At 39.8% G+C, this 23497-nt stretch overlaps 1 protein-coding gene across 1 annotated transcript in view; it reads right to left on the bottom strand.

Moving 5' to 3' along the window:
* Positions 1-23497, bottom strand: part of cacna1c (calcium channel, voltage-dependent, L type, alpha 1C subunit) — an 890104-nt gene that overhangs the window by 338244 nt on the left and 528363 nt on the right. The window contains exons 15-16 of the mRNA XM_043708872.1: positions 4001-4121; positions 3353-3467 (exon numbers count right to left, since the gene is read on the bottom strand). Coding sequence (XP_043564807.1) covers positions 3353-3467; positions 4001-4121 — 236 coding nt within the window. The remainder of the gene's footprint in view (positions 1-3352; positions 3468-4000; positions 4122-23497) is intronic.

Raw genomic sequence — 23497 nt, 5'->3', positions numbered from 1 at the left:
AGATTTCTCCAGTTTCCTCATTTCCCCTCCCCACCTTGTCTCAGTCAAATCCCTCGAACTCAGCACCGCCTTCCTAACCTGCAATCTTCTTCCTGACCTCTCCGCCCCCACCCCCACACCGGCCTATCACCCTCACCTTAACCTCCTTCCACCTATCGCATCCCTAAGTCCCTCCCCCAAGTCCCTCCTCCCTACCTTTTATCTTAGCCTGCTTGGCACACTTTCCTCATTCCTGAAGAAGGGCTCATGCCCGAAACATCGATTCTCCTGCTCCTTGGATGCTGCCTGACCTGCTGTGCTTTTCCAGCAACACATTTTCAGCTCTGATCTCCAGCATCTGCAGTCCTCACTTTCTCCTCGATAACTTTACATTAGACTGGCAAGGCCCAGTAGTAAACATTTCTGATAACTGGACATTTAACTGTAATTGGTCTAGAGTATGGAATATAACTTTTAATAGACCAAGGCCTATTCTAGCCTACAACCTTGGATGGCATTGGCTAATGATTTTACGGCTTATAATAGCCTATACTTTACATGTGGACCAAAGCGACCCATGGCTTCCTACCAGTTGGATAGGATCCTGCTATCTGGATTATGTTGTGCCCTACATTCATCACCTGACCTCCCTTAAGCACTACCAACCACGAGCCCGAAGAGCCATGACCAGAATAAACCAGTTCCTTATGATGACCCTTCCACTGTATGGAACAGTCCAGGCATTTAACAAATTCATTTACATGATTTATTTGAGTTAGGCACTGGTAGAATAAATCAATATAATCGTAGATAATGACACCTGGTAATTCACTGTGGAACCAAATGAAGTTGATTTTTTTCTGTATCAAGTGAAGATTTGTGACACAGATATTGATTGTTCTTATGATATTAACATTACTTTTATACCGTGTATGCAGAGCTAACAGAATTTCCAGTGTCTGAGAAATACTTTTTGTTAGAAAGTTTAAAACTTGAAATACAAGATTATTTGGATGATGTCTATTGATTCAACCATTCAATGGAAAAGTCATTGACATTGCTAGTAAAAGTACGGTGATCACAGGCACCTTGTGCTGAATGTAAAATGAACGTAAGAACTTTTAATAGCTTGAAGCTATCATACAAATGTAAGTAAAATAAAAAGTATGAATTTCTTGACATCTCACCAAGAGTCAGTGCCTCTTGACTAAAACAGTTATTCCAAACTGTTGTGGTTTGCCTGGAATTCTCAGGTAATCGAAGTAGCTATTTTAGGTCAGTAGTTCAAACCATTTTTAAGCTATGCATATGAGAGAGTAAGGGTGAATGGAGGTATGTCTCATTTTTTGTGGCCTATGTGTCATATACAATGTGATGAAACACAGACTTGAAATGGTGTTTCATCTTTCCTAAGGGTGGAAGCAGGTAAAGACTGCATTTTTAAATTTCCTTCTTTTTTGCATTGTAGACATTAAAAAAAAAGTAAAGTTCTGGATTAAACCATAGTGACATGGAGATAGCAGTAGTTTTAACAATCAGGTTAACAGAAGCAGATAATCACTGAATTCCTAAAGTGTGAAAATAGGCCATTTTGCCCAACAAATTCACTCCGACTCTCCGAAAAGTAACCCAACCATACCCATTTCCCTATCCTATTACTCTACATTTACCCCTGACTAATGCATCCAACCTGAACACAATGGGCAATTTTACATGGCCAATTCACCTAACCTGCACATCTTTGGATTGTGGGGGGAAAGCAGTACACCTGGAGGAAACACACGCAAACAAGGGGAGAATATGCAAACTCCAAACAGACAGTCGCCCGAGGCTGGAATCGAACCCCATGTTCCTGGTACTTTGAGGCGGCAGTGCTAACCACTGAGCCGCCCCATTGTTAGTAGCATGTCATGTTTTTTTAACTGCCACTGGTTAAAGGCAGTTCATTTGTAATGATCAATTTTTTTTATAATTACAGAAATCTTGTGAGTGTTTTCTTTTCACCTGAACTCAATGGTCAGGTAAATTATATCTTCAACTAAATCTTTTCAAATGTCTCATATCTATGGGGATAGTGGGGCTTGATTTCCACAGCATTACCCTAGTGAGCTGTGACACATACTAGTTACTCACTAGAAAATCAAAGGGACAGAACCAAATCTCAGATTTCAATCAGTCAACTTGGGTTAATATAAAGTTGAATTAAAGTGAGGTGCATAATGCAAGTCCAGGCATCCTACAGGAGACGAACTCCAGATTATCACCCATCCATCACCTCAGATTATCACCCTCCACCTTCTAAAAAAAATCAAATTTTGAAAAATGCCTGAATCTGGTATATGGATTATAGAACTGGGCAGTGAAGGTTGAAGACTTTGGAATGTAGCACAGGTACATGAACTAGTCTGGTTGCCTTTTGAAAACCGAGAGTAGGACAAAAACAGTGAATACAGAATCTGTTGTCATCATATTTTTTAGATTGTTCTTTAAACACTGACTATAAACAAAATGAAGAAATATTGTTCATGTTCATTCTTCATGATGGGGAGTTATTCTGATTGCAGTGATAATGGACTTCCAATATTCAAGTTTTATCATTTAATTTTACTACTTGAGACTTTCTTGGACTAAAATAGTATGCAAAAAGGATACTACTGACCTAAAATAGCTGCTGTGATCACCTGAGAAGTCCAGGCAACCCACAAAAAGTATGACATGGGCTGCATCGGAAATACTATTTTAGTCAAGTGACACTGAAACTTGGTGGGATTCAAGAAATTCCAGTCTCTTTTTTTACTTATATTTGTATGACACTTTCAATATTGGAGATGACAGATGACTCTGGAGTGTTCATTTTTAAAAGATAATACTGTTATACTTGGAATATACAAACGAACTATAGTTTGAGTCGGAAGAGAGACTCTCCTTCATGTTTTATCTGGTTAACAAAATTTGATTGAAGTGTGTTAAGGAAGAAATTAATATATTCATTGTATCTGAGCGAGAGGGATTAAAAGACAAAAGGAGCTGATCGCCTTTTCACATTCGTCTTAACACCAACATTCCCTCGCGTCATTATATTTTTCTGTGTAGACTTCTGAAGTCTGAAAGCTGCTGAAACTAACAAAACCAGAAGTCAATTCTCATAAGTGTTGGTACATTGATTGGCATGCTGGGATCATATAAGGAGTGGCTGTATTAAACAAAATTTAACAGCCTACTTTCCTAACATTGTGAACATAACACTGAGGTGCTTAGATTCAGATTGAATTAAAGATTAAACAATCAAAGGACTTTAGATTTTAAAACATTTTAAAGGAAATGCTGTAAAATGCAAAATCATACTGGAACTGAATTTTACCCAAATCATTACCTTGCTAGCTTTCTGCGTTCTTTCTCTTCTTCCTCCTCCTTCTGGGCAGAAGTCAAACTTTCAGCATCAGCCAGATTGTCTACAGCGATGGCCAAGAATACATTTAATAGTATATCTGTTTGCAGGCTGAGTCAAGGCAAGTGCAATATTTAACAAGACAGATTACCGATATGACTATATGATTTGAATGCAAAAAAGTAATAACTTCATATCTTATTGCATTATAAGACGAGAAGACCATAACAATCTACTCTGCTATTCAATCATGGCTGATGGGCATTTCAACGCCACTTAACTGCACTCTCCCCGTAGCCCTTAATTCCCTGCTCTGCGAGATTAAGAATTCATCAATAATATGTTAAAGTAACTTGTAATATGTTGAAAATATAGATTATTTTGGATATTAACATAAAATATTATCAATAATCAAAATGAATCTGCGGAACAAATTGTCTTGCAAAGCATAGTTTTCTAATTAACGATAATGATCTCAAAATCCTGGCAGTTTTGCAGATCGAGTTGCCATGAAACTCACTGGTATCTTCAGTGCTTAGTTTAACAAAGCTGGAAAGCTGATACAATTCTACCAGCTGCCTTCTTTAAATTCTACTACCTGACTCCCAAATGCTCTTCATAGCAAAAAGATACAGTTCCCACAGATGAATAGGATGATGAAGTAAATACAAACCAGCATTCCTGGGAATGATGGCCCTCCATATGCCCTTATGCCATCATACATCACTGAATTCCAGTCTTCACCTGTAAGAATCTAGAGAAAATAGAAAAATGAAAACTCTATTACAAATACTTAGAACTTCAAACTGGGCCCATTAATACATGACAGAGATGGGAAAAGGTTGAAAGAACTAATCATAGAATCATTGAATCCCTAGTGTGGAACAGACCATTTGGCCCAACAAGCCCATACTGACCCTCTGAAGAGTAACTCACCCATTTCCTCTCCCCTATTACTCTGCATTTACCCATGACTAATGCATCTAACCTACACATCCCTGAACACTATGGGCAATTTAGCATGGCCAATTCACCTAACCTGCACACCTTTGGGAGAAAACCGCAGCACCCGGGGGAAACCCACGCAGACACGGGGAGAATATGCAAACTCCACACTGACAGTCACCTGTGGCTGGAATCAAACCCGGGTTCCTCACGTTGTGATGCAGCAGCGCTAACCACTGGGCCATCGTGCCATCCATAAAAATTGTATTTTTAAGTTATACATCTCATGACATTAGTCACTTTTCATAAAATTATTATGCCCTATCATCAATAATACTTTGGATGAATGAAGATATCATGAATCAATTTATGGACACAAAGCCAAATTGGGAGACTTGTGCATGAATATGAACAGGATTTTGGGACCTTTGAACTTGCTTCATCATTCTACTAAACAAGCCCCTATTCCTCTAAATCAAAACTCATCTACAGCTCAACTTAATTTAGATAATTCCTTGTATATCTTTATTCAACAATGATTTATCAATCTTGTTCTTAAAAAGTTCCAATTAACCCAGGATGTACAATCCACTGGGAAAAATTCTAAAATTTCCAATACAATTTGTGTTAAAAGTTTTTCTTTTTCCTTCACTTCTGAATGAATAAACTCTAAGATTAAAGCTGTTGTTATGGACCAGACCAAACCCTTCAAATCTATAAAGGAGATAGCCTACACCTTAACTTTTTAATCTTATTTAAAAGCAAGTGTCAGGTGCTGTGTTCCAGATGTGATTCAATTGGTCCTCAACTAGGCTTTAAATAAAATACACTTTATTCTTACAATAAGTTAAAATATAAACAGCCAAAGAATTGGCATAACTTTAACTCGATTGAATTACCTAGTAAAATAATATATCTTACAACTACTAATCAACTGTTCCATACAGTAGCATTCCAGAAAGATACCCTTGGCAAAGGCAAATTCCGCAAAACACATGTTTCTTAGGTGCTATCTCCAGTCCAGGAGAAAGGAACACTGAAAGAAACAATCTAGCAGTAGAGAAAGAACTCAAGCTTTTTTTCTGAAGCAGAGAGAAAGCTGTAACTCTCAGCTTCAACTCTCAAAACGCCAACTGAAATCCTAACTAAAACCCTGGGTCTGTGTGAGCCTGACTCCATCCACTCATACCTCTTTTGTCTAATTTAATAAAACACTCAGGGAGTTCAAAGCTGTTTACCCGTCGCTTCTGAAGCAGACATGTTGGCATCACGGTGTCAACACTCTCTTCAAGAGAAACAGCCCAGAGTAAATATCTCTTAAAGGTCCAGTATCATCACATCCTCTTCTTTAATGGGTTCCCAAAAGAATAAAACACTTTTTCTATCAGCCCGTTCAATGGCTTTATCGTTGGAAAGGAATTGATAAGCTTATCCTTTAACATTCTAAACTCAATGATCACAAACTGAGTCAATGACATCTGTTCTCATAACTTAACCATTTAAGCTCTAGCATCACCCTTGAGAACCTGCTCAGTATCCTTGCCGAACAAATATACATTCCCTGAGACGCAAGAATCTAAAATTGGAACTATCTGTCAACACACCTATATAATTGAAACATCACATCTTCACTTTTATATTTCAATCATCTTGAGATAAACACCAATAGTGATTTTTGAGATTGATGATATGGATGTAAGTTTGATTACTTTGCCCTTTTGATTGTTTTTTTCCCACATACACGAGCCTTTTTAGCAATTTCCGGAAACTTAAATCTCTTTATTCCTCCATATTTCATGGCATCCAATCAATAAGAAAATACATTGTGTGCATTTTTTATATTCAAAATGGATAACCTCAACCTTTCTGATATTGGATTCTATCTTTCACAGAGTCACAGAGATGTACAGCATGGAAACAGAGCCTTCGGTCCAACTCGTCCATGTCGACCAGATATCCTAAATTAATCTAATTCCATTTGCCAGTACTTGGCCCATATCTGTCTAAACTCTTCCTATTCATGTATCCATCCAGATGCCTTTTAAATGTTGTAATAGTACCAGCCTCCACCACTCCCTCTGGCAGCTCACTCCATACACGCAGCACTCGGTGTGAAAATATTGCTTCTTAGGTCCCTTTTATAAATTTTCCCTCTCACCCTAAAGCTATGCCTTCTAGTTCTGAACTCCCCCAATACAGGGAAAAGAGCTTGTCTATTTACCCTATCCATGCCTCTCATGATTTTATAAACCTCTATAAGGTCAGCCCTCAGCCTCCAATGTTCCAGGGACAACATGATGTTCCCCATTCACTGTGCAGAAACCTTTGGACTTAATCCCTGCCAGAAAGAAACAATAACTTTCAGGTTAATTCACACACAGAATTACTACCTAGCCTCTGGAATTAAGGACAGGTATGATGATGTGTCCATTCTGTCAAAAGAAGGACTTCTACTTATAGGGCCCAGAGCATGAGTGACAAGAACTTACCAGCACTTGAATTTTTGAAGCTGCAGTAACTATAGGATTCAAGACATGAGAAGGCTCTTCATTCTTAGTTATACTATCTGCTGTGAGATCTAAGGGGCTGCAGTGGAGTGTAATATAAGGGACAGAAGGAAGAAGGCCTCTCCAAAGATCAAACATGGATCAGAAGTAATTAAGCAAGGCAGCAGCAACAGTGTCACCTTTCCAAGGTTGGTAAAGACAAGTAACACAATACTTTCAGGTGTAAAATTCCACACTCTAAACTTCCCAGCATTCTCTTGCATAGAGCTTTTCAGATTGCCATATCTTGCAACTCCACTCATTCCTTTCTCTACAGGCATCTCACATCCTAAACTGAACAGACGTCAGTCACATTCACCCTCAGCCTATTGCCCTCTGCATTCATTCATCACAGAAATTTTTCACAATGTGCTTCCTTTCCATCCATATAAGTCATCACCAGTGTTCACATCTTTTCTATGTTCTCTCCTTGCAGGGAGAGAGTACACAACTTAGTGAGAGGCAGTAATCCACTGTCAGCTACTGGCAACATACCCATCTATTCCAGGTTTCTTGCTCTAGATAACAAGATGCCAGCAGCAACCTACCATGAAAATCTGACTCTTCTTAGCTAGAGGTGTTCAGACTTGTTGATTCTCTGCAAATACATCCTGACCTTGCCTCTTTCCAGCTCCTTAGTGTTCACTCCATCAATCCTGTGTTGTGTATGCTCTTGCTCCTCACCAGAGATTACATAAACTGACTATGAAAGCAGCAGGAAAGTGGAGGGTAAAGTGAGTGAAGAGTAAGACAAGTGAAGGAACTTCCAAAAAATTGGAAATCAATTGCCTAGTTGAAAGAAAAGTGCTTTGAACAGCAGTCTGTCATGGACATGACATAATTCCTGCACTTCACTGATTAAAACCTTCCAGCTTGTCAGTTTCACTGATGAAACTCATCCAACTGTTCACTTGACTGGATGATCCTAACAAGTTGCTGGCAGATCAGCAAGCAGATCGCCTGGATGGGAAATCCAAATTTAGGATTAAACATGACTTAATTGGATTCTTACGTACTTCTCAATTACTTACCCAATAGATCCAGGATAGGAGATTGCCTGCTTGCCTTCAATCTCAGCTTCAATCCCATCCCATAGAAACCTGGAAGAGGTCAGGATGCTGTCAGGGTCAGGATCCCAACCCAATGTCAATTTCAAGGGATTTAACTCCCTGCAACATTTAATCCCACTTCTCTTTGCCGGGAATAATTACCCCAACTAAATATGTCAAAGGCTATTTGGTAATTTCTTGCTTCCATCAGCACAATTTATTGGTACCTCCTAACTTAGTGTTTTCAATTTAAATTTTTCTTGCAGAGAAATGGGTGAATTGAGGACACTTGGCAGGTAATTAACAGCACTGAGTGAAGGGGATGACCATGGAAACTTAGAAGTAGCTTCATTGGAGCTGATTGGAATTGGTATTTGCACTACTGAAAAGAATGGAGCTTGCCATTTGGTGAGTCTTTGATAAGGTGTTAAGGTCTTTCATATTTTTAAATTTTAACATAGTAAACTAATTGGTGGTAAAATTAATAAAATGTACTAATAGCAAACATTAATAAGTGAATAATACAAGAACAACCAACATATGTTTGGGGATACGTAACACAGGGTGAGAGATCCGGGAAGATATTCATCTTTGGGAGAGATAAAAATCAGAAGTGTGACATCAATGGAAATAACCTCAAGAAGACTGGGAATCAAAAGGCTGCACTGGGGGAGCAAGTTTGAAAATATTCAAGAATGACATTGGATAGAAAAACAGGAAATCAAGTGAGACCTTTGGTGAGCAAGACTGAGCATTTCTACTGTCAGTTTTAAAAGCAAAAGTTGATTGTTATAGAGTCATAGAGATGTACAGCATGGAAACAGACCTTTCGGTCCAACCCGTCCATGCTGACCAGATATCCCAACCCAATCTAGTCCCACCTGCCAGCACCCGGCCCATATCCCTCCAAACCCTTCCTACTCATATATCCATCCAAATGCCTTTTAAACGTTGCAATTGTACCAGCCTCCACCACTTCCTCTGGCAGCTCATTCCATACATGTACCACCCTGTGTGTGAAAGAAATGCCCCTTAGGTTTCTTTTATATCTTTCCCCTCTCACCCTAAACCTATGCCCTCTAGTTCTGGACTCCCCGACCCCAGGGAAAAGACTTTGTCTATTTATCCTATCCATAATTTTGTAAACCTCTATAAGGTCACCCCTCAGCCTCTGATGCTCCAGGGAAAACAGTCCCAACCTGTTCAGCCTCTCCCTATAGTTCAAATCCTCCAATTCTGGCAACATCCTTGTAAATCTTTTCTGAAGCCTTTCATGTTTCACAACATCTTTCTGACAAGAAGGAGACCAGAATTGCACGCAATATTCCAACAGTGGCCTAACCAATTCCTGTACAGCTGCAACATGTCCTTATTAGCACAGATGTAGAACTGGTTAGTTAACATGAAGCAGAGAGCAGGGATAAATAGGTCACTTTCATGTTCAAAAGTTGTTACTAGTAGAGTGCCATAAGCATCAGTGCTGGGGAGTCAACTATTTGTAATATCTAATGGGGCGATAGAGGTTATTTTGCCCCGGTTTGTTTTGAAGAGAGATTGTATGGCAGAGGCAGTAGCTAAGACTTGTGTAAACAACTTAGGAGACCTTGGTTTTCTTTTGACAGCCTGAATGGGTGTGGCCTACTCTCACTGATTAGGATATTTGGGTTTTGGTTTTTCAGTAGCATCAGAAACTATTGGGGTCTCAACAGAGATGGAAGCTTCGTGAATGTCTCTTGATGTTTTTTCTGTCCTGGATTTGAGAACTGCATGTAAGAATCTGCATCTGAATTTTTCATTTTGCTCAGGGATGTGTTTATGGGATATTATTATATTGGAACAGTTAATTAGTGATTGTTACTGTATCTATTATTATGTTAAGTTTTCCCATAGAGTTATTATAAATTCCACTTTCTTTGGCTGTATTTTAACTACAGTCTAAATACAATTGAAATAAAGTGTGTTTGGCTTAATGTCAAGGCGCTTGACTAATTGCATTGCATCTGGAATAAACAATTTACATTTGCATTTAAAATAAGAAAAAATTAGGGTCTCGGCTGCCTTCGTGAAAGACTTTGAAAGGGTTAGGTCTGGTTCATAATAATATCAATAAAAGTAGTGAACACTTAGTGGCTTAATTTTCTGATGAAAAAAGAAAGTTTTGAAAAATAAGTTGCCAGAAAACACAAACAATCTGCAAAATAATCTTAGAGGAATGTGCAAAGATTTAATTGAAGGGAAGTAATGTAGCAAAAAAGGGAACTTGTCCATTTTAGCTTGAAAACTGAAAAAGAAAATTATTTAAATGGAGAAAGACTGCTTATGTTTATGGTACACAGGAATGTAGGTGTCCTACAAAATGTGGGAGCTATACCATTGAGATAGCTTCCATTTGAACTTTGCCGGGAGCTGTGCTTTGGCAAACCATATAACTAGCAGTAAGAGGGGCTTTTTTTTGTGGAGGTGGAGGCAGTATTAAGTGTTAAGTGAGGGGATTGTGGTAAATTACAGAGAAAGGACAAGGTAACAGAGCAAGGTTGTTATGATAACCAGGGTGTGGAGATAGGGACAGAGTATATAGACATAAAAGTGCACATCAGTCAAGGTCAGACTTTGCAAGAATGGTAAAAGTCATAACAAAAGACTTTGCATTGGAATGTGTGCAGTATTCATAATAAAATTGATGAAGTGATAGCATGACCACCATGTCAGAGACATGATTTGCAAGGTGATCATTGTCTGGACTGAATTATTCCGGAATTTGACATTCTGGAAGCATAGGAAGCCAAGAAAAGATGGTGACATCAATTCAATAATGTGAGATAAGAAATACCTAAGGATGGATTTGATTTGATTTAATTGATTATGAAGTCACTTGTGGGAGTAGTGTATAGTCCCCCTAACTGTAGCTATACTGTGGGGCAGAATATATAGGAAGAAAGTCTGGGGAACCCTGGATGTCAAGGGATATTGAGTGTTTTATAAAGATATAGAAGGAAGCACAGTTTAGACGATGTGCAAGTAGAAGATACAATGAGTAAGCTTGCAGTTGACATGAAAACTGTGATAGAATGGTCTCAGGCTCCAGTCTGATATTAATCAGCTGGTAAATTGGCAGAACAATGGCAGATGGAACTTTATCTCTGGTTAGGAGTTCAACAGTGAACATTCTCTCTCTCTCTCTCTCTCTCTTTCTGCCTTTCAACTTCAATCTGTAAGCATGTCTTCCATTTATACAGGTTTTTAAAGGGAGTTTCTTATTGGGACTGTTGTGTATATTCAGAACAGCATACTTAAGTCGAGTTTGGATAGACTGAATTCTGTAGGGGTTTTTTAAATTCTGTTCTTTGTGTTTAATTGCACAATTTTGTGAATAGCTCTTTGTTTTAAAACCTAAAAGTCAACCTAGCTAAATTACTCCAGATAATTTTCACTGTACATTTACTGAAACAAATTGCAATGTTAAGGTCTGGGCTAACTGCTTAAGAATGTTTTGGTCTGACCTAGTCCATAACAGCTTAAAAAAGAACTTAGGAGGGTGAGGAAGGGCCACGAAATATCTTTGGCAAACAGGATTAAGTAAAACCCTAATACATTTTTAAATATGTTAAAAGTATGAGGATTACCATGGAAAAATGGGTCCTATTAAAGATCAACAATCTATGTGTGGAGCCAGAGGACATCGGTATTCACAAAGGAGAAAGACATCATTGCCGGGGATTTCAGTTGGGATGGTGAGGCTCCAGAACATGTTAAGATTAATATGGAGGAGGCATAAAGGTGCAGAAATCTCCAGGACTGATGAGATGTATCCCAGGTTTTCATGGAAGACAAGGGAGAATTTTGCTGGGACCCTGGTGCAGATGTTTAATACCTCACTGGCCACAGGTGAAGTGCAAGATGATTGGAGGAGAGCTATTTTGGTCAAGAAGGATAGCAAGAGTAAGCCAGATAATTATAGACCAATTAGTCTGATGTCAATGGTAGGGAAATTATTGGAAACAATTCTGAGGGACATGATGAATCAACATTTGACAAGCATTGATCAGGGATATTTAGTACGTATTTGTTGGAGGAGATCCTGTCTGGTGAAGTTAGTTGAGCTTTTGAAACGGTGGCTAAATAAATTGTTGAAGGTAGAGCAGCTGATGTGGTTTCCATGGATTTCAGGAAGGCCTTTGACAAAGTCCCACATGGAAGACTGTTCAAAAGGTAAAAGCCATGGGATCCAAGACAAGTTGGGAAACTAGATCAAACATTGGCTTGCAAACAGGAGGCACAGGGTGATGGTGGAAAGTTATTTTTGTGATTGGAGGTACGTGACAGGCATTGTACCACAGGGATTGGTGGCAGGACTCCTGCTGTTTATTATGTATATTAATGACTTGGATGTAAATATAGAAGGTAAAGTTAGTAAGTTTGCAGGTGACACGAGAATTGGTGGAGCTGTTAACAGTGGGGAGGATAGTCTCAGATGACAATCTAATATTGATCAGCTGGTAAATTGGACAGAGCAATGGCAGATGGAATTTTATCCTGATAAGTGTAAGGTGACACACTTTTGGAGGTCCAATAAGGGAAGGTTATACACACTGAATGGTCAGTACCTAGGGAGTGCTGAGGAACAAAGGGACCTTGCTGTATAAGTCCGTAGACCCCTGAAGGTAGACAGGGTGGTGAGAAAGGCTACTTGCCTTTTGGCCAGGGTGTAGAATACAGGAGAAAGGAAGTTTTGTTACAACTTGATAAAACATTGGTTTGGCCAAAGATGGAATACTGTCTGCAGTTCTGGTCATCACACTATCAGAAGGATATGATTGCACTGGAGAGGGTGCAAAGGAGATTCACCAAGATATTGCCTGGGATTAAAAGTCTCAGGTATGAGGAGAAATTGGATAAGCTGGGTTTGTTTCACTTGGAGTAGAGGAGGCTGAGGTCGGGGGTGGGGGTGGGGTTGAATCTGATTAAGTTCGACAAAATTATGAGAGACTATTTTAAAAGTGTAGGTGTATTGTTCCTTTAACAGAGAGGTTAAAAGTGTAGGTGTATTGTTCCTTTAACAGAGAGGGGAAGCTGGCAAGGACTGAAAGCACAGAGTGTGCTCAACAACTTAAAAATGTAACATCTGGTTGACACAAATAGCTGGTATTATGTTGCCATGATACAAAACTAAATTCAAATTCAGTCAATCAATTTAAATTAGGTTCCAGATACCAAAATCCAATTGAATTAGAATTTAATGTTTTGATGGCATCAAACCAAAGAAATGGTCTGATGTTTTGGGGTATAAAACAGGACATTTTGAACAACTAGGGGGAGAACAGCAAAAGTTGCCAAGAAGCAACAACTGCCAGCATAATAGCTTTCAGAAAGGTATCTGCCCATAAGAAAAGTTGTGCAGCAGAACCACAAAGCCAACCCAGAGAGATTTACAGAGAAGGTTTGACATCTGAAGAGGACAATTGGATATGAAATTGATTTGCTGTAAATTTAAGAGGTAATTTAATGGTCCATTATTGTAGAGTGGGAGGTAAAAGATAGGATTAAGAGAAATGGGTTGTAAATAGCTATTGTTTAATGTTCTATGTTGGACTTAAAGAATAAAATTGTTAATTTCACTTTAAATAGTAACCTCTGGGATAGGTCTTTGCCCCTCAAAATTGAACAGATTATGGCACGAGGCGAGCTTCTCTGTATGTCGAGTTTAAATTAGTAGAGGGGTTGAGTCCGTGCCGTTACAGTCTGGGGGCTTGTCGGGGCTTTGAATAGTCTGGATCTCGGATTCATGATTTGGATAGGTTTAGACAGATCCAGTCTGAGATTTGGACAGATTGAATAGATTTGGGGTATGAGAAAAGCCCGTAGATTTAAATACTTGCCAGTTAGTGTCCTAGATCTTCAAATAAAACACCAGGTGAGACAATTATTTTTAATTTTAATTACTTGTGATTGGTTAAATTAAAAGTGACAGAAATGCCTCTTAAAATGGCTACAGAGTTTCTGGGATTTGAAGATGATTCCCAAATTTGCTAAGAATGTTTAGAAAGAAAAGACCATACTCTCAAATAAAACACCAGGTGAGACAATTATTTTTAATTTTAGTTACTTGTGATTGGTTAAATTAAAAGTGACAGAAATGCCTCTTAAAATGGCTACAGAGTTTCTGGAATTTGGAGATGATTCCCAAATTTGCTAAGAATGTTTAGAAAGAAAAGACCTAGCAAAGAGGTTAGAATTGGGTTTAACCAAGGACAAAAGTAAAGCTGAAATTGTAAGGGAATTAATCAAATACGTAGGTGTGTCAGAGAAACAGACAAGTGTAGTAGAGTTAGAAAACCTTAAATTACAATTGAGGAAAATGGAGTTAAAGATAAACAGAGAGAGGGAGAGAGAAAGAGAGAGAGAGAGAGAGAGACAGAGAATAAAAAGAGAGAGATGGTTCTTAGCTGAGCAAACAGTAAGTGAAAGAAACAGAGAAGAAAGAGGAAAAAGGAAGAGACAGAAGGTTCTGAACTGAGCAAACAGAGAGAGAAAGAGACAGAAGAAAGGGAGAGAGAAAAAGAGAACTTGAACTTACGAAGTTGTGACTTAGCAAAGGAGACAGTGAGGTCTGCAGATGCTGGAGATCAGAGTTGAGTGTGTGTTGCTGGAAAAGCACAGCAGGTCAGGCAGCATCCGAGGAGCAGGAATGATGAAGGGCTCGGGCATGAAACATTGATTTTCCTGTTCCTCGGATGCTGCCTGACTTGCTGTGCTTTTCCAGCAACACACTCTCAACTTAGTCAGCAAAGTCAAGATAGCAGGATGGAGATTACAAGACAAGGTAGTGATATATGTATATAAAAATTTAGATAAATATAAACATTTTGATGAGAAAGGTGCCAAAGCCTTCTCTATTTGATTTGAAAAATTGGCTAGGCAGATGGGGTGGTCCGAGGATTTATGGGTAATGCTAGTTCAGACTAAACTGGTAGGCAGAGCTAGTGAAGTATTTGCTGAGCTGTCAGATGAGGCATCAAGAGATTGTGAAAAGGTCAAATAGTGCTTGTGAATTGGTACCAGAATTGTATAGACAGTGGTTGAGAAACATAATGAATGAACCAGGTCAGACTTCTGTTGAGTTTGAAAGAATTAAATATCATCATTTTGATGGATGGGTGCAGGCCTTAAAGATAGATATGACCTATGAGGCTCTAAGAGAGCTATTCTGCTGACAGTTGTTGCTTCTTGGTAACTCTTTGCTGTTCTCACCCTAACTGTTTGAAATGTCTGGTTTTATACCCCAAAACATCAGACCATTTCATTGATTTGATGTCATCCAAACATTGAATTTAAATTCAATTGGATTTTGGTATCTGGGGCATAATTTAAACTGATTTGCGGAATTTGAATTTGTTTTTGTACCATGGCAACAGAAAATCAGCTGTTTGTGTCAACCAAATGTTATGTTTTTCAATTGTTGAGCACACTTTGTGCTTTCAGTCCTTGCCAGCTTCCTCTCTCCCTTAAAGGAATAGTATACCCACACATTTATAGCACTTCACCCCCCCTAAAAAAAAGAACCATCATAATGAAGATGGCTTCATTTTTTTCTCTATTCCTTAAGCACATTACCATGACATACATATGACTTTAATTATAGTTCACACTAACTTCTTCCCACATATACATAAAACATTGAATAGATACCAGCCTAATCCATACTTTATCAGTTAAATCCGCAATAACACATCTGCGATTACATTCTTACGACCCACAACATGTACGATTTGTAAATTAAAAGTCTGTAAGATAAGACTTCAACAAAATAGTCACATATTCTTTAAAGTGTTCCAAGAATGTAAGAGGATTGAGAGTAGTGTACATAACCGTCTCCGACACATTAAAATGTTGTAAGGTCAGTGCCAAACTCAATAGTGCTTTTTTGATTGTGGAGTATTTCCTCTGTTAGACAATCAATTTTTCAATGTATAATTTCAGTTACATCACACTGCAAATTTTTGCTATAAATTCTGTGTTACGATCGAGCCCTCCACAATCACCTGATGAAGGAGCGTCACTCCGATAGCTAGTGTGCTTCCAATTAAACCTGTTAGACTATAACCTGGTGTTGTGTGATTTTTAACCTCCTACAGGTAGTTCATGTGCTATGCGTAACACTTCCTGTCTGTATGCTATCAGCAACACAAACTGGTGCACTTCGACCCAATTCTCCTCTGCACTAAACTGCCATGGTCTCCATTTTTGTCTGAGGATTCTATCTTTCAGATAATAATAGTCAGATATATTCTCTGCCTCCTTTTCAGAGTATGGATTCACATATATATCTTTTATCACCTTGTCTTTCTGTTGTAAGTCCCTTAGCCTTTCAGGACTAAACACTTCTGTCTGACTCTCTGCCTGTTCAGGTTTTTCCTGCAACATTACATCAAACAAGGTGTCTGCTAACTGAACCTCGAGTCCTTCATCTTTCTCTTTAGTTTTTGCTTAGTGCTGTGCCTTATGGTAGTGGGATCTGGTTACCACACAGTCTGAGATATTTTTCTTTTAACTCCTCAGTTTCTTGGTCTTCCTTGGATTCTCCACAACAAGTGGTGTCACACCTATTTGATTAGATTAGATTACTTACAGTGCGGAAATAGGCCCTTCGGCCCAACAAGTCTACACCGACCGTCCGAAGAGCAACTCACCCAGACCCACTCCCATACATTTACCCCTTCGGGCAATTTAGCATGGCCAATTCACCTAACCTGTCCATTTTTGTTTGGACTGTGGGAGGAAACTAGAGCACCCGGAGGAAACCCATGCAGATACAGGGAGAATGTGCAAACTCCACACAGACAGGAGAATGTGCAAACTCCACACAGACAGTTGCCTGAAGCGGGAATTGAACCTGGGTCTCTGGCGCCGTGAGGCAGCAGTGCCACTGTGCCGCCCAATCTTGGACCCTGCTAAATCAGTCCCAAGAACAATCTGGATTCTTGGTACTGACGCTGTCAATCACTCCCACTGTTACTTCCCCAGTCTTGAGTTGGCGCTCCAACCTGATTTTATGCAGGGGAATGCTCAATTTCAGTCCATCTATCCCACAAATTACCACACTCTCGGGTAACAGATCACAAGAGGCAAATTCGCTCATCCATTACTATCAGCTACTAGTTAGATCCTGTATCTCTCAAAATTATAACTTCTTGTCCTTCTTCCCCTGTTCTTTCTGAGTAAACTTTACCCACAGAGACAAACGTTTTATAGAGATCAGGCACTATCTCCACACACAGCCCAAGCTTAGGCCATGCACTCTCCTGTAGCTCCTCAGCTTTTCCTGGTGCTTCCTTTACTATTTGCACTAATGCCACTGACTTAGCTTATTTTACCACATCTGTTCCCACAGTGCCTTTCTTACGACCAGCATTGTTACTTTACATGTTCTACTTTACCACAGTGGAAACACCTGAGGCCTTTCACCTCCTTTCCATCCTCTTGGGCTTCTTTTTTAACCTGTGGTAAACACTGTTCTTTACTCTTTGTTTCATAGTGTAGGATCTCCTTTTCTCTCAACTTCTATCCCTCACAGGATAAAATTCTGGCTGGATGCTTGTCCTATGCACCAACATGTATTCATCTGCTAATTCTGCTGCCCTTCTCAATTCCTGAATTTTTTGTTCATCCACATGAATTCTTACCATCTCTGGAAGTGAGTTATTAAACTCCTCCAAAAGAAGAATCTCTGAAAGATACCTATCCATCAGAAAAGTTGTGCTGCAGAACCCCAAAGCCAACTTAGAGAGATCTACAGAGACCAAGTTCAAATCCTAAGAGGACAATTGGGTTTGAAATTAATTTGCCGTAAATTTAAGAGGGAATTTATTGGACCAGTATTGTATAGTGGGAGGTAAAAGATAGGTTTACAAGAAAGGAGTTGTAAATAGTTATTGTTTAATGTTCTCTGTTGGACTTAAAGAATAAAACTGTTAATTTTACTTTAAACAGTAAGCTCTGGGATAGTTCTTTAACTTTTGAAATTTATCAGATTACTGCGCAAGGTGAGCTTCTCTGTGTGTCAGGTTAAAATTAGCAGAGGGCTGACCCCCTGTTGTAACATGACATGATAGATCATGAGAATCTTTTCCTTGTGCAGACCAGAGGGCATGCGTTTAAGGTGAGGAATAAGTGGTTCAAAGAAGATCTGATGAAAAGTTTCTTCATCCAGAAGGTGGTAGAAATATGGAACACCATACCTGACAGGGTGATGAAGGCAGGTACTCTAGCAAATGCCAGATCATAATAGGCTATGGACCAAGTGCAGGTAAATGGGATTAGTGTGGTTGTAATAGACATGGTGGGCTGAAGGGCCTGTTTCTATGATGTATGACTCTAAATAATGGGACTTGTAAGAAAGGTACTGAAATAATCAAGGTGATTTTAAAATAAACCTGGAGGATGATTTCATGGAATTTATTCAGAACCATCTCTTATAGCACGTTCCAGTGCCAACAAGGGAGCAGAATATAAATAGTCATTTGGGAGTACAGAACTTGAGTATTGCTGAAAAAAGACATATTTTGTCAACACTTTTCATCTTGCACTCATCAATACATTTCACAAGAATCCAACTGAAGGAGAAATCAACATTTACACTGCATGAGGAGGAGATGACTGATCGTTTGAAAAGTGGAATCTGATTGGTAGTTAAGAGCCAGCCTCTGTTTAAATTTTCTACCAGAAAAGTTTAATTTGTTTGGTTAAGGCATTGTGCTGAGAAATTATCCAGATAATACATTTTACGTATTTTGTTGCATTGAAACAGGCACAGGGGGTGGAGTGCAGCAGTCCCATATAACTAGGCGAAAGTGAGGACTACAGATGCTGGAGATCAGAGTCTAGATTAGAGTGGTATTGGAAAAGCACAGCAGGTCAGGCAGCATCCGAGGAGCAGGAAAATCGACGTTTCAGACAAAAGCCAGGATGCTGCCTGACCTGCTGTGCTTTTCCAGCACCACTCTAATCTAGTCCTATATAACTGCAGATTACAGCCGTTCACTGACTCTCAGTCTACAAATTTATGTTGCAGTGCTGTGGACCATGTTTCTGTTGGTTATGAGCATTTGCACCCCCTTTTTTGTAATTTGAAAAATCTTTTGTTGTGTTTTTGCTTGAATTTCAGGCCTACATTCCTGATGTTTGGGCATCTAGTCATAGAGATGTACGGCATTGAGACAGACCTTTCGATCCAACTCGTTCATGCTGACTAGATAACTTAAACTAATCTAGTCCCATTTGCCAGCACTTGGCCCACATCCCTCTAAATCCTTCCTATGCATATACCCATTCAGATACCTTTTAAATGTTGTAATTGTATTGGCCTCCACCTTTATATCCAAGACTGGCAGGTCATTCCATATATGCACCACCCTCTACATGAAAAAGTTGCCCCTTAGGTCCCTTTTAAATTTTTTCCCCTCTCACCCTAAACCTATGCCTTCTGGTTCTGGACTCCTCCACCCCAGGGAAAAGACCTTGTCTACTTAGGCTATCCATGTCCCTCATGATTTTATAAACCTGTATAAGGTCACCCCCTCAGCATTCGGCACACCAGGGAAAATAGCCTCAGCCTATTCAGCCTCTTCCTATAGCTCAAATCCTCCAACCCTGGCAACTTTCTTGATATACCCATTCAGATACCTTTTAAATGTTGTAATTGTATTAGCCTCCACCTTTATATCCAAGACTGGCAGGTCATTCCATATATGCACCACCCTCTACATGAAAAAGTTGCCCCTTAGGTCCCTTTTAAATTTTTTCCCCTCTCACCCTAAACCTATGCCTTCTGGTTCTGGACTCCTCCACCCCAGGGAAAAGACCTTGTCTACTTACGCTATCCATGTCCCTCATGATTTTATAAACCTGTATAAGGTCACCCCCCTCAGCATTCGGCACACCAGGGAAAATAGCCTCAGCCTATTCAGCCTCTTCCTATAGCTCAAATCCTCCAACCCTGGCAACTTTCTTGTAAATCTTTTCTGAAGTTTCAAAACATCCTTCTGATAGGAGGGAGACCAGAATTGCACACAACAGCTGCACATGACCTGCCAACTCCTATACTCAATACTCTGACCAATAAAGGAAAGCATAGCAAATGCCTTCTTCACTATCCTATCTACCTGCAACTCCATGTTCAAGGAATTATGAATCTGCACTCCAAGGTCTCTTTGTTCAGCAACACTCCCCAGGACCCTACCATCATGTGTATAAGTCCTGCTCTGATTTGCCTTTCCAAAATCAGCACCTCACATTTATCTAAATTAAACTTCATCTGCCACTCCTGAGCCCATTGATCCATCTGATCAAGATCCCTTTATACTCTGAGGTAATCTTCTTCGCTATCCACTGTACCTACAATTTTGGTGTCATCTGCAAACTTACTAAATATACCTCTTATGTTCACATCCAAATCATTTATATAAATGATAAAAAACAGTGGACCCAGCACTGATCCTTTGGCCTTTAGTTATCTGTTTTTCATTTCCCTCCCTTACCGTTAAGTGTATAAGCACTGCTAAGATTTGCCTTTCCAAAATGCAGCACCTCACATTATATCTAAATTAAATTCCACCTCCTCAACCTATTAGCCTCCTCATGGGCTAGGCCAGGGTGGCTATAACAGGCAGTGGGCTATGGAGGGGGTCATTTGTACCAACTGTCTGCCCCTCTTCTGCAGTTACCTTTATGTGCTAACCACTGGGCACGGTGGTTAGCACATAAAGATGTGCGGGTCAGGTGAATTGGCCATGCTAAATTGCCCGTAGTGTTAGCTATAACAGGCAGTGGGCTATGGAGGGGGTCATTTGTACCAACTGTCTGCCCCTCTTCTGCAGTTACCTTTATGTCGATACCTTTCCCTACGGTGGGGGAGTCCAGAACCAGAAGACATAGGTTTAGGGTGAGAGGGGAAAAAATTTAAAAGGGACCCAAGGGGCAACTTTTTCATGTAGAGGGTGGTGCGTATATGGAATGACCTGCCAGTCTTGGAGATAAAGGTGGAGGCTAATACAATTACAACATTTAAAAGGTATCTGAATGGGGAAAGGGGAATATAGTATCCATCAACATTTTTGATGTCTTCAGAGAGAGGTGGGTACTACTAGGGATACAGGTGCTTTATTTTCCCCTCCAGCTCCGTTTTGATTTAGTCCCTTCCCATATTCCCTTATTTCCACTCCCCCACCACCCACCTTATCTTTGATAGTTTGCAATGCCCATAATGGGACTTTGCTTGTAAATACTCAGTTGGATCCACAAATGTTTTTCCTGGTGATGGTTGCTCGTTAAAGAACAACAAAAAAATGTTGCAGTGATTTTGGTGGTGGGAAGGCACTCAGTTGTGAGTGTTAACACTTTTGGCTAAGAGAAGGAAAGAAAATGGAACAGGCAAAGTGTATATACATGTTCTTACAGTCTGCCACAAACAACCTTCTGTGTAATGGCACATGTAGCTTTCAGTACATAGAAGTACACAACACTGCAAATACGATTGAGAATCCTAAATTAGTTGTTAAGATAAATAATTGCACATTCAGGATTACCTCAATAAATGTTGTCCAATTTCAGAATTTCATCCAATGTTAGACAGTATTGTGAGTTTTGTAAGCACAGGCTGGTTGTGTATGATAGTTTTTTCATGTGAACAGCTGTAGGGACAGGTTTGTTGGTGTAAACAACAGTCTTTGGGTAGGCAAAGCCTGCTTACCTGGTATCACACTGGCACTGAAATTCATATATATTATTCACTTGTATGATCAGCAGAATATCCTTTAGGCTTGACAGCAACATCTGTGTTTACCACTAGTTGGATGCCAGGTATGTAAATCATACATCATAGCAGATATCTAAACCTTATCCAGTGCAATGAATCCCTCACCATACATTAAACTTGTTGGGCTTCACTGTAAAAGCCAAATTGTGGGTGAAGGAAGGAAGAGGAGCTTCCTTTGGGTGGAGGCTAGTTCGTATATAGAGAAAGAGGATCTGATCCTATGCTGAATGTGGGATTTGGCAAAATGGAAGCCTTGTGCCCAATGGATACAGGAGGAAAGGGTCAACTGTTATTTACCAGTTTTTCCAAGAACATCTTGCTGAGCAGTGTGAGCTAACCAAAATCTCTTTCATTATTCTTGTCTCCACTTTGCAGGGTTTGATGTTCCTTACTATAGCTGCATTGAGCTATCCCTCTCTGTTCACAATCACTCTTTACATAACCTAAATTTCCTGGTACTCATGACCCAATTGGAAGTAAGAAAATTGAGATTACGCATGGTTTTAGAATCATACATATTAAAAGACTACAGGATTGGCATTGGCATCAGGTTTGGAACCGGGGGGATCTGTACCGTTGGGACGGTCTCCACCTGAACCGATCAGGTACTCATGACCCAATTGGAAGTAAGAAAATTGAGATTACGCATGGTTTTAGGATCATACATATTAAAAGACTACAGGATTGGCATTGGCATCAGGTTTGGAACCGGGGGGATCTGTACCGTTGGGACGGTCTCCACCTGAACCGATCAGGTACCAATGTTCTAGCGAAGAGGATGAATAGGGTGGTCAATAGGACTTTAAACTTCTGAGTTGGGGGGAAAGCAAAGTGAAAGCGACAGGGAGTATGGAGTTAAATGGAAAGATAAGCGGCAGGATAGCATATGTGCAGGCAGATTTAAACTTGAGACAACTGGCAATGCAGCAAAAAGGAAGGATAACTTAGGACATTTTATGACTTCCAATATCTCTAATGATAAGAAAGTTAGCATTAAGGCACTTTACCTGAATGCTCGTAGCATTCGTAACAAAGCAGATGAATTAATGGCACAGATCATCGTGAATGATTATGATGTGGTAGGCATCACAGAGACGTGGTTACAGGAAGGTCAGGACTGGCAGTTAAACATCCAAGGGTTTTCAACTTATCGAAAAGACAGGGAGGTGGGCAGAAGGGGCGAGGTTGCCTTGTTAGTTAAGAACAAAATTAAATCTATGGCACTGAATGACATAGCGTTGGATGATGTGGAGTCTATGTGGGTGGATTTGAGGAACCACAAAGGCAAAAAAACCATAGTGGGAGTTATGTACAGACCTCCTAACAGTGGTCAGGACCAGGGGCGCAACATGTACTGGGAAATAGAGAAGGCATGTCAGAAAGGCAAGGTCATGGTGATCATGGAGACTTCAATATGCAGGTGGACTGGGTAAATAATGTTGCCAATGGATCCAAAGAAAGGGAATTCATGGAATGCTTACAGGGTGGCTTTTTGGAACAGCTTGTCATGGAGCCCACAAGGGAGCAGGCTACTCTGGACCTAGTGCTATGTAATGAACCAGACTTTATAAAAAATCTTAAAGTAAGGGAACACTTAGGAAGCAGCGATCATAATATGGTAGAGTTCAGTCGGCAGTTTGAAAGAGAGAAGGCAAAATCGGATGTAATGGTGTTACAGTTAAATAAAGGTAATTATGAGGGCATGAGAGAGGAACTGACGAAAATAGACTGGAAGCAGAGCCTAGCAGGGAAGACAGTAGAACAAAAATGGCAGGAGTTT

Source organism: Chiloscyllium plagiosum, chromosome 19, assembly GCF_004010195.1.
Source record: "Chiloscyllium plagiosum isolate BGI_BamShark_2017 chromosome 19, ASM401019v2, whole genome shotgun sequence".
Lineage (NCBI taxonomy): Eukaryota > Metazoa > Chordata > Chondrichthyes > Orectolobiformes > Hemiscylliidae > Chiloscyllium > Chiloscyllium plagiosum.
This window is presented reverse-complemented; position numbering and strand designations above follow the sequence as displayed.